This window comes from Engraulis encrasicolus, chromosome 19, assembly GCF_034702125.1.
Source record: "Engraulis encrasicolus isolate BLACKSEA-1 chromosome 19, IST_EnEncr_1.0, whole genome shotgun sequence".
Lineage (NCBI taxonomy): Eukaryota > Metazoa > Chordata > Actinopteri > Clupeiformes > Engraulidae > Engraulis > Engraulis encrasicolus.
The window spans coordinates 34,652,735-34,664,692 of NC_085875.1; the positions used below are offsets into that span (position 1 = coordinate 34,652,735).

General features: G+C 43.2%; 1 protein-coding gene across 1 annotated transcript in view; it reads left to right on the forward strand.

The window, feature by feature from the left end:
- The first annotated feature begins 59 nt into the window (after nt 1–59).
- chrna2a (cholinergic receptor, nicotinic, alpha 2a (neuronal)) overlaps nt 60–11,958 on the forward strand; it is a 12,396-nt gene continuing 497 nt past the window's right edge. Inside the window, exons 1-9 of the mRNA XM_063184203.1 lie at nt 60–109; nt 2,323–2,477; nt 4,087–4,131; nt 4,641–4,750; nt 6,829–7,048; nt 8,231–8,435; nt 10,537–10,882; nt 11,066–11,086; nt 11,420–11,489. Coding sequence (XP_063040273.1) covers nt 2,325–2,477; nt 4,087–4,131; nt 4,641–4,750; nt 6,829–7,048; nt 8,231–8,435; nt 10,537–10,882; nt 11,066–11,086; nt 11,420–11,489 — 1,170 coding nt within the window. The 5' untranslated portion in view covers nt 60–109; nt 2,323–2,324. The remainder of the gene's footprint in view (nt 110–2,322; nt 2,478–4,086; nt 4,132–4,640; nt 4,751–6,828; nt 7,049–8,230; nt 8,436–10,536; nt 10,883–11,065; nt 11,087–11,419; nt 11,490–11,958) is intronic.

Below are 11,958 nucleotides of genomic sequence, written 5' to 3' on the forward strand. Positions count from 1 at the left end.
GAGTTCAGATAGGGGAAACTTTCTGTTTCTGCGTATGCGGGAGGCGGTGATATGGAACGGACTTTATTAAGATTTTTCCTGAGGATCACGTTGCTTAGCTGCCTTAGGAGTGAGTATCTGTGATGCACTGACTCAAAAGTGAACGTGATAGGATGTGTAACTTTGTTTTTATTTTAGCCTTAAAGTGGTTGTTTTTTAAATAGCCTTATGTAGCCTTATTTCTGAAATGCGCACGCGAGCAAACTGTGGTCACAATTGAGATTTGTTGTAGACTGTACTAAACTGATGCTTAGACATACTCCACTTCATTCTTTGAGAGGAAGTGTCGCATTTTGTACAATTTAATGCAATGGACTGTATCCTAATTAGTTTTTTTTTTTACCCCATACCCTGTTGTATACCCTTCATCTAGGCTATTGATAAATGCTCATTTGAGTAGCCTTTTTACGTCTATGATAGATCATCAGAACAGGGGTGTGATAGAAATCTATTAGGCCTACCTAAATGTTTTCTGTGTTTAAGAAAAGTATAAAGGGGGGGGGGGGGGTCTAATGAAAAGGAAACAATGCATAAGCAAATTCCACCGTGCGGTGTCTGTTAGTTAATACAGCCTGCGATATGCAAAACTTTCTACAAAAAAAATGCTTTTTTGGTGGGAGTAAATAGGCTACTGTTTGTGTGTGTGTTCATGTACAGTAGTCTGTGTGTGTTATGGGTGTGAGTGCAGTCTCTCTCTCTCTCTCTCTCTCTCTCTCTCTCTCTCTCTCTCTCTCTCTCTCTCTCTCTCTCTCTGATAATGTGCCTGATGCATTTGATGGGATATTTGTATTTGTAGGTTTGCATCTTTATCTAAAAGACGTGGGCAAATAGATGCTCACTTGGACTTGTAAAAGAGACCTGTCATTGTGAGGGAGGTCTAATGGAAATTGACTGTAGTTATCAAGGCGTGATTAGCAATTACTTCATGAAGGGTGCTTTGCATGGCCAGCTCGTCCCATTAATTTATGTGTCAGTAAACAGAGTATTTGCTGAGATAGGTCAAATGCTATAGCCTATAAAACTACTTTGGCAGACAACGGACTGTTGGCATTCACAAATTGCAACGTGCTTATTTCTGTTGAACTGCAGAATACAAATGCAGTTACAGTACAGAGCATTGGTTTATTGCATGTCTGAGGTACTATAAATCCCAAATGTATTTCACACATTCGCATACATCAACGGGAAAAAACTATTATGATGATGATGATGATGATGATGATGACGATGATGGTCTTCAGTGGCGGATTATGACTCCATGAGCCCCTGGGCCAGACAACAAGAAAGGCCCCCCTCTATGGATGTTGCTAGTTTAGTTAGTTAGTTAGAGCTTTATTTGTTCCCGTGGGGCAATTGTTCTTGAATTTCACTCGCTGGCACAATACACATAAGACACAGTGACGCATTGGCCTATAAGCAGACATAGAACATAAAACACAAAAAGATTCTCAGGGTTTAGAGACCCCATGTTGTCGGGGGTTCGGGGGAAACTGAAAAGCTGAAAATGCAGTGGTTAAAAGTGTGATTGAGATTGAATATAGAAAAGGAAATACACATGTAGAGGCTTGGGCTACAGGGCCCCCTTGGCTCTGGGGCCCCTTGGCCTGGGCCCGTAGATCCGTGCAGTTATCCATCCTTGATGGTCTTCACAAGGTCAAAACACATCTTGTATGAAGCCTAAATTTACTTATGTCATGTCCGGAAGAAGTCAGTCTTTGAATCCCCAGCCTTTACTGCAATAGAGATGAGAACTTCCTGATTGCCTGTTTAATGTGGTGACTGATGCAGCCCCGGCTTTAAACTTCACCTCCACTGACGTGACAGGATGAATGAGACATTTAAAAAGCAAAACTTCAGTCAGTAATGAGGCATTTGCTTTGAAACTTTAGATAGGTCCAGTGAAGTCAGAACTCAGAACAACATACAGTATACAGAATGTATTTTCAACCTATTCATGCACACATGTTGTAGCACATCAGCATCCTCATTTTGTACTTAACTTGCACATCAATTCACACTCTAATATCTCTGCATGGTCCTTGGTATTTCTATGAATGTGATAAATAAAAGTCCTTGCAATCTGTGTAAAAAATGAAAATGTCAGGGCTTGTATGCGAAATTGGATGAGCATATGAAAATGTCTTCGGCAGTTCACTGTTCTTTCCTGTACTGTGTGTGTGTGTGTGTGTGTGTGTGTGTGTGTGTGTGTGTGTGTGTGTGTGTGTGTGTGTGTGTGTGTGTGTGTGTGTGCATGTGTGTGTGTGTGTGTGTGTGTGTCTACAGCCATGGCAGCGGACCAGTGGGCTCATGCCCATGCTGAGGACCTCCTCTTCAAGACGCTCTTCAAGGGATATAACAAGTGGTCGCGGCCGGTGCGGAACATCACGGATGTCGTCATCGTCAAATTCGGTCTCTCCATTGCTCAGCTTATTGACGTGGTCAGTGCGATTGTCCTTCACCTGCTAATGTGGTGCAGTTTGGTTGAATTGCTTCTTTTGTTGTTCTCTGATATTCAGATGTTTGAGTCGAACTATTGGTGTGCAATACAGAACCAGAGCTATGCACAGTGAATTTAGCAGTGTCAGTTTAACACTTAGAGAGCAGGAAGAACTAAAATAGTTTGAAATGTGACTCTCTAAGTGTTGAATTAACAATGCAGAATTTACTGTGCTGCTACCAGTAGAGCCAGATTAAGAAGGCCTGGGGCCCCTGGGCTACAAGGATGCTGTAGGCCCCCACAGGAAGCAAATTTCAAAACAAAATTACATAGACAGCGTCATAATTCCAACCAACCGCAGTATTTATAAGATTAATAAGATTAATAAGAATTCCAAGAGCAGTATTAATACGATTTAAATCTCTACCTGACATGGCAGACTAAGTTATCTTGTTGCATTTCTCCAATTATATACTGTACGTGTGTATAATATTTTTCTCCTTTTGGCCAACTAGGGGCCCCCTGGCAGGTCAGAGCCCCTAGGCTGCAGCCATATCTACCCTGTACATTACTACGGCCCTGGCTACCAGACATCTGTTGAATGTTATTACTGTGCTTTTTTCCGTCTGTGTACGGGTCTGTTTTTAAACAGGACATCCAGGGCTTGTGTTGAGGCTGGCATTATCAAACAATTCAATTTAGCATATTCATGACGATGATGACTCACTTTTGCTCCCATGGAAATAACATTTTCCCGGAACGGTATGTCTTTTGTGTGGACCCCTCAATAAGGCCGGATGGATGGTGTGCTTCTGAATGCAATACCCCTTTTGATTTCCCCTCACATTTTCGATCACATGGATATGTTTGAATGAAGACACAAAAAAATCCATACATTGTGAAGAAGAACAATTGTTTTATTATGCATTAGCGATATGGGGCTAAATTGGTGGGGCCTCACTGATTGCATTAGCTCCCTCCCCAGCCCTCACCACCCACCACCCATGTAGAGTGAGTAGTGAGTAGTGAGAGAGAGCAGGGTTGCCAGATGAGGCTGATGATTTCCAGCCCAAAATATGCACAAAACCCGCCTGGAAGCACTAAATCCCGCCCAATTCTATTGATTTCTATGGCCAAAGATTGGGCTAAATGCCATTTTTACCCACAGAAGGCCATCCTAAGCAGCCGAATTGGGCGGGAAACTGCCCAATCTGGCAACACTGAGAGAGAGTGTGAGGTGATGTATGGGGGTCTATTGACTGCGGTGCACTCTGTTTCCTGTGACCCCATGCTGAACTGCTGCTGCTCTCCAACGTCATTAAGAGGCCACTCCACTCACCCCTTCTCTCTCTCTCTCTCTCTCTCTCTCTCTCTCTCTCTCTCTCTCTCTCTCTCTCTCTCTCTCTCTCTCTGTCTGTCTGTCTCTCTCTCTCTCTGTCCCTCTCTCTCTCTGTCCATCTCTCTCTCTCTGTCCCTCTCCTCTCTCTCTCTCTCTCTCTCTCTCTCTCTGTCCCTCTATCCTCTCTCCCCTGCCCCATCTTTCTCTCTCTCCTCTCTCCTCTCTCTCTCTCTCTCTCTCTCTCTCTATCTCTCTCTCTCTCTCTCCGTAGGATGAGAAGAATCAGATGATGACCACCAACGTCTGGCTAAAGCAGGTGATTGACACATACTGCAATTTCAGAGCCCCACGCTACCAGTTACCGGTAGAGTGGTACTGTGGAGTCTGTGTCGGCCGGGTTTTATTCTTACACCTGTCTTTCACCATTTCAGTATATTTTAAGGACAAAGACTTTTTTAACATGACATGACAATCCTGCCTCCTGAAAACACAGACCTGATATTCCATGTGAAGCGTCTCGTCTTCTTCAGCATTCTAATCTGCGTCCACTGTATGGAAAGCCTTATTAATATAAAAATCTATTTCAAAATCTATTTCTACTTATTATTATTACTATTATTATTATTATTATTATTATTATTATTATTATTATTATTATTATTATCATCAATAATAATACTCTAGCAATGAATGTGCAAGAAGAACAAGATATGAGAGGAGGCTCGATACCTTTGAGACTATGTGGGTGAATGGACAGATGGTGGATGTTATAGCTGTGTATCACTACCCATGTGCTGGACATTGTGCTCTGTCATCGCATCTCAGGAGTGGAATGATTACAAGCTGCGGTGGGACCCCTCGGACTACGACAACGTGACATCCATCAGAGTCCCCTCAGAGCTCATCTGGGTCCCAGACATTGTCCTTTATAATAAGTAAGTATGTCTGCGAAAATGAAAATGAATACGCTATCAATTACGATCCACACTGTCAACATTGTCTTATGTATTCAGCTGTATGATACCCAATCCAATTACGTAGTCTACTAAAGCGTCCTGTTTTGGGATTGTAGCCATCTTGACGGCGAGACTTTTGCTGAATTACTTTTGATTTGGCACCGGCAGCTTACAAACTTTACTTGAGTATAATTTCTGGTGATGTTTTTTTTTTGGGGGGGGGTTTATTGAAGGGCATTACTCAATCACCACTCACATTAAGTGTTCAAAAAGGAATACCATGACTTATTAACAATCACAGTCATGTCAAAATCACTTAGTATTCTCTGACTGATGTGTCTAATCGCTGCGTCCAACTTCATTTCCAGGTCCTAAATAAAGATTATTTTATTATTTAAATGACATGTCCACTCAGTCCATCAGCAATTAAGACTTATCATTCTCTGTCCTGGGCCTAATCGAATTGAAGAGGAGTTGGAGGAGTGGACAAGGAGGGCAGTGAAATACAGACTGCTGAGGCATGGTCCAGAATAAGCACTCGCAATTACTAACGAAATTAAAGCCAGAGCTGCACCACTTTGTCTCTGCCGCAGAACAGAGTCTTGATGAGTGTTGGCACAGATATCTCTCTCCCTCTCTGTCTCTCTCTCTCCCTATCTCTCTCTCTCTCTCTCTCCCTCTCTCTCTCTCTCTCCCTATACACCAGACCTCCATGTGTCTGTGGGAGGAAAGTTGACTTTGTCTTGCATCAGAAGATTTCTTTAAAGTTTGGGAATTATTTAAAGAGATGCAGAATATTAAAAAGGCAATGACACACAAGGAGCACTGCGGTAATTCACTGAGTAAGTCGATTCAAATGGGATTTTTAAAAGACCCCCTCGGGCTGAATAGAAGGTCTCTAAATTTGTCATACAATTTGTTTTATTTTTCCTGAATATTTAATAGAGTGCTCTCATTTCCCTGCGTCGCTTGCAATGAGTTTTCTCAAACAACTTTCACCCTAATTCCCCTTTATGACATTTTTCACTAAGTTAGGACTGGGGTGTTATTGTTTTCTCAATAAAAGATTTTTGAAATTGACCCTCTGCAGAAACAAAGGCACGACATTGCCCACATGTAAGCTGTCTCACTTTCAGTGTGACTACTGTAGCAATTGCAGCCAGGCAGTTTTCCTCATCTCTGTTACTCCCTAGGCATAGGCAAAGCAGGAGTTCACATTGCCTTAATACATTTATTCTTTTCTGATGCTATTGAGATGCAACAAATGCTGTCTTGTATTTTATTGTCAAGCCATTGAAGCAGATTGTGCTACAGATGTTATGAACTGTGCAATTCAAGTACCGGTTATTGTCTTAATTCAACATTATTTCATTGCACCACTATAAACTCATATGGTACATACGCATGTCTGAAAATCTCCAAACCATGTGTTTGCTTTGGCAAATGGATTTTGACCCTAAGGGAGGCCTTTCTTTTCAATGGCGAACCAAGCCCTGATGAAGACCTGTGTGTGAGGTCGAAACATGTTGACTTTTTAATGTAACCCCAGCCCAGTATTATTAAAAGGAACTTCCCGCTTGGACACCTTGTTTGGAGGGCCTGGCTGAACTTTTCTCGCTTGGATTTTGACCCTGTTTTGACCCGCATGATTGTATGCAATGTATACTTAATGAAGAAAAATCCGCAGTCACAAACTGCGTCTCGTTATTTATTTATATTACCACCATGTCCAAAAAGCAAACGCGTTTCGGCTAACAAGCCTTCATCAGTGCGTGGTTAACGAGACGCAGTTTATGAGTGCGGATTTTTCTTCCTTAAGTTGACGCTTTTTATCTCGCACCCAAAGACTTTCATTTTTCCAAGAAGTTGAGCGCGTCCTCTGCCAATACTTGATGTATGCAATGTATAAACAGTGTTAAAACTCAGTTATTATTATTATTACAGCCATTATTATTACTATACTTTATGTATTGTATGTAACGTGATATAACATTATTGTACCTGTATGTTACATTGTAACCTGTGTTGACCTGTTGATTTTTTTCCACCTTCTGTAGTGCAGACGGGGAGTTTGCTGTGACCCATATGACGAAGGCTCACCTGTTCCACACGGGCCAGGTGCGCTGGGTCCCGCCTGCCATCTACAAGAGCTCTTGCAGCATCGACGTCACCTTCTTCCCCTTCGACCAGCAGAGCTGCAAGATGAAGTTCGGCTCCTGGACCTACGACAAGGCCAAGATCGACCTGGAGCGAGTGGAGAATGCCGTAGACCTGAAAGTAAGATCAGAGATAAACCTCAATAAAAATGTTGACAAGAATGATTACTGCTTACATTAGAAATAAAGAGAACACGACAGCACTCCAAGTTTTGTACAAAACTTGGAGTGCTGTCCTGTTCTCTTTATTTCGTAAATTATTGAGGAATGAGCACCCAGGTTTTTCACTTTGGTTGAGTTGAGAGCGTTACACCCCTTAGTTTGATTGCTTACATTAGAAAACATACCATGATGATGGATTACCAAATGTAATGACTATTGCACACACCACTGTTGCAATTGTGTAGGACTATCCATGCTTTTCTGAACACTTAAAACACTTCTACAATTTCCACGATAATACAGAAAACCGTGCTAAATTTCATTACAATAACTGTGAGTTTAAATTTTCCCAACATGGGGGCACTTTGGCTCAGTATGCCCTCCTTGTGATGCAACACCTTCAGCGTTGCTACCAGTCAGGTCAAGAGCAATGCAAGTACTTTCTGAGTCTCCAAAAATACGGGAACTCCTCCCACTTTGTCGGGCAGCAAGCAACCAAAAGCAAACCAAGGGAGTCGGGTCAACCGTGCTGTTTGGGAAATTTTTATTGTTATGCTCTTGGTCAGACCAAGTTTCGAAGAGATTTGATCGTCGATGATGATCAGGCTAGGGCTAAGGTGCCATACCTTAAATCCTGAAGTAATTTCTAGATCCTTCCCCGTCTCTCTCTCTCCCACTCATTTCCTGCCATTCCCTCCCACAGTCCTGTCAATGAAGCTACAAAAACCTGGAACAAATCTTTATTTATTAATCATTTTTATACTGTGTTCCCTCTATCTGCAGTTAAACTAAACATATAGATAAAACATTGACCATAATCTCGAAGCATAGTGCATTGTACAGTGAAAGGCCTGTGACTTTTTACATAAATGGCTGCCATGTAATGTATGTAACGTATGTAATACACCCACCATCTCTATTTCTTCCTATATCTGCACTTCCAACACACACACACACACACACACACACACACACACACACACACACACACACACACACACACACACACACACACACACACACACACACGCAGTCTTTGACTTTGTACTTTGAATACTTTCAAACAATTTAATTCAAACATTTAAGGCAAGCACTTTAAATGACTTATGTCCATTATCAAAATGCCTACCCTGGCCTGTAGGACTACTGGGAGAGTGGCGAGTGGGCCATCGTGGACGCGGTGGGCACCTACAACACCAAGAAGTACGACTGCTGCCACGAGATCTACGTGGACATCACTTACTACTTCATCATCCGGCGCCTGCCGCTCTTCTACACCATCAACCTCATCATCCCCTGCCTGCTCATCTCCTGCCTCACCGTGCTCGTCTTCTACCTGCCCTCAGGTACTGTAAGGGAGATGGACTTCACTACCATAGTGCTATACAACGCATTTCACATTATTACGCAAATGACATTTTTTGCCGTTTTCCCAAATAGTCAATAGAAATGACATTCCTCATAATTTTCAAGTAATCAGCCATTAGAGTACAATTCAAAAGTTTTTGAATAAACCTTCCAATGATAACGGTATTTTTTTAAATAATAAAAAACTTCAAATGCCCAAAATGCTCTGTTCCAAATTATTACGCAAAACAGTTTTGTAGTGTTGTAATACAAATTTCTTTCTTTTTTCCCATTTACATCAAAACAGTTGGCATTTGGTACCTTCTAAATTACATTTCGATGTTCAAAACTTGGTCATAAGCTGTAACTGGAATGCTGCGTTTAACATTGAAGTCAATGGCAGGGCATTGCATGGAAATTATGGAAGCCCAGATATCATTGATGCTTTGCTCTTAGCTGTTTCTGTTTGTTTGGTCTGGTGACCCACACTTCACTCTTCAATATACCCATAGATTTCCATGCCACGTGTAGGTGCTTTGGAGGTGATGACATTCTAACTCACCAGACATAGCATCCCATTCATTTTCAATGGGGTTTTATGTCTGGTGCGTTAGAATGTCATCACCTCCAAAGCACCTACACGTGGCATGGAAATCTACGGGTATATTGAAGAGTGAAGTGTGGGTCACCAGACCAAACAAACAAAAACAACTGAGAGCAAAGCATCAAGGATATCTGGGCTTCCATAACTCCCATGCAATGCCCTACCATTGACTTCAATGTTGATCGCAGCATTCCAGTTACTAAGACCAAGAGCTTATCACCAAGTATTGAACATTGAAATGTAATTTAGAAGGTAGCAAATTCCAACTGTTTTGATGTAAATGGGAAAAAAAGAAAGAAATTTGGATTACAACACTACAAAACTATTTTGCGTAATAATGTGGAACAGAGCATTTAAAGTTTTTTATTATTTTAAAAAATACTGTTATCATTGGAAGGTTCATTCAAAAACTTTTAAATTGTACTCTAATGGCTGATTACTTGAAAATTATGATGACTGTCATTCGTATTGATTATTTGGGGAAACAGCGAAAAATGTCATTTGCATAATAATGTGGAATGCGGTGTATTGCCCTACAAAGGAACTGAGACAAAGGCCTTGGTATTAGGTTGGATATTGCAATTACTGCAAATGTGGCGTAGTAATATCTCTAGTAAGTGAAAGATTATTGCACACCTCCTTGGTCAGGTGCGTAGGAGTGGAAGCCCTGGGTCACCAACGTTAAAGCAAAGAAAGCTCCCGCACACTGTTCACATTTGCATGGTTTACTGCGACGTTTCGGTCTATTGACCTCCTTTAAGCAATTCAAAAACTAGCATTTGAATTGCTTGAAGAATAGTGATATCACTAAAATCAGATCCACTTGGACCATAAGACTTTGCCACAAGATGAAGGAGGTGTAATGCAGACCATTTTCAGTCTAAACTCAGTTTTGACAAAATATGTAGTTACTGCACTTTGCAACTACATATTTTGTCAAAACTGAATTTAGGCTGAAAATGGTCTTCATTACACCTCCTTTATCTTGTGGCAAAGTCTTATGGTTCAAATGTGTCTCGTTTTAGAGATATTACTATTCAGTCTACTTCTATGACATTATACTTTAGATAATAGTAATATACGGTATTGTCACAGTCTTTAGTAATTCTTTACAACTTAGTCATTCTTATTCTGGTGGTAGCAACAAGCTTATAGCAGGGGCTGTGTCTTATTGATGATGATTCAGATTCAGAATTATATTTGCTCTATATTGGCACCTATTTTCATCAATATTACCAAACCGTACAGAAAATAATTATACAGTGCTATAATTATGTTAAGGAGAGGAAGGACATCATTATCAAGAACATTATTATCTTAAAAAAATTTACTCTTTCCTGGCCCTACCGTTCGATTCTGGCCCGGGTCATTTGCCGACCCTTCCCTGTCTCTCTCTCTCCCCATTCATTTTCTGTCTGTCTCCACTGTCCTATCTCAAAAAAATAAAATAAAAAGAACTTATTCCTAAATGTTTTATTTTCTTTTTTATTCTTCAGACTGCGGGGAGAAGATCACGCTGTGCATCTCCGTGCTGCTGTCCCTCACTGTCTTCCTGCTCCTCATCACCGAGATCATCCCGTCCACCTCGCTGGTCATCCCGCTGATCGGCGAGTACCTGCTCTTCACCATGATCTTCGTCACGCTCTCCATCGTCATCACCGTCTTCGTGCTCAACGTGCACCACCGCTCGCCCAGCACGCACCGCATGCCACGCTGGGTGCGCGCTGTCTTCCTGGAGCTCGTCCCGCGCTGCCTCTTCATGCGGCGCCCGCCGCTGGCGCCCAACGCCAAGCGCCGACGCCTGCTGCAGGGTGGCACCGGAGGAGGAGGGGGAGGGGCTCTGCAGAGCAAGAAGGCCGTGCACCATTGTCCCAAACACAGCCACGACATCACGCACCTCCACAATACACATCACAACAACAACCACCACCACAACCACACTCATAACCACCATAACAACCATATCCTGATGGCCAACCATGCCCCATACACGCCGCCTGCACCACCACCACACTTCACCTCCAGCCTCAGCACCTCCAAGAGCTGGCATCAGGAGGAGACGGACGTGGACCAGGACCAGGTGCCCCTCTGCCAGGCTGTGAGGCTGGGGGGCACGTGGACCATGGGGATGGGGGTGGGGGTGCCCACGTCTTACTCTTTCCCCACGCTCCACCTGCCGGATGTGGAGGCGCCACCGCCGCCGCCCGGCAGGAAAGCTCCTCCAGCCCCTCTGGAGCTCCAGGGCTGCTTGTGCTTGGGGTGCCTACAGCAGCAGCATCATCCGCATCACCAGCAGCAGCATCAGTACCAGTATCAGCAGCAGCATCAGTACCAGCAGCAGCAGCTGGAGCTGGACCCGGCCCTCTTCCTCTCCCCTAGCGTCCTCCATGCTCTGGAGGGGGTGCGCTACATTGCGGATCACCTGCGCGCGGAGGACGCCGACTTCTGTGTAAGTGTTCCTTACTTCCTCAATCGCAAACATTACAGTGCATGTGCAGAATGCTCCTGAAAATGTACCTGTGCGTTCATGCGCACACTGTAAAGGGGGAGGAGAGGACACATACAGTACACACATGCATGCAGGCACGCACAGACACAGACACAGACTCAGATACACACACACTAACAAACACACACACACACACACACACACACACACACACACACGCACACGCACACGCACACGCACACGCACACACACACACACACACAGCCACACACAAACACATACACACAGATAGCCTCCCAAGGGTATAGGATAAATTACCTAGATATGAATCCCCCACGTGTGCTTCTTCTCATATTTACTTCTGCTGACCTCAGCAGCCAGCAAAAGTAGATTTTGGGACTGAACTGGCATCCCCCCATAAATCACCCACTACAGAACATAGTGTTTCTCAACGGGGGCTTTACAGCCC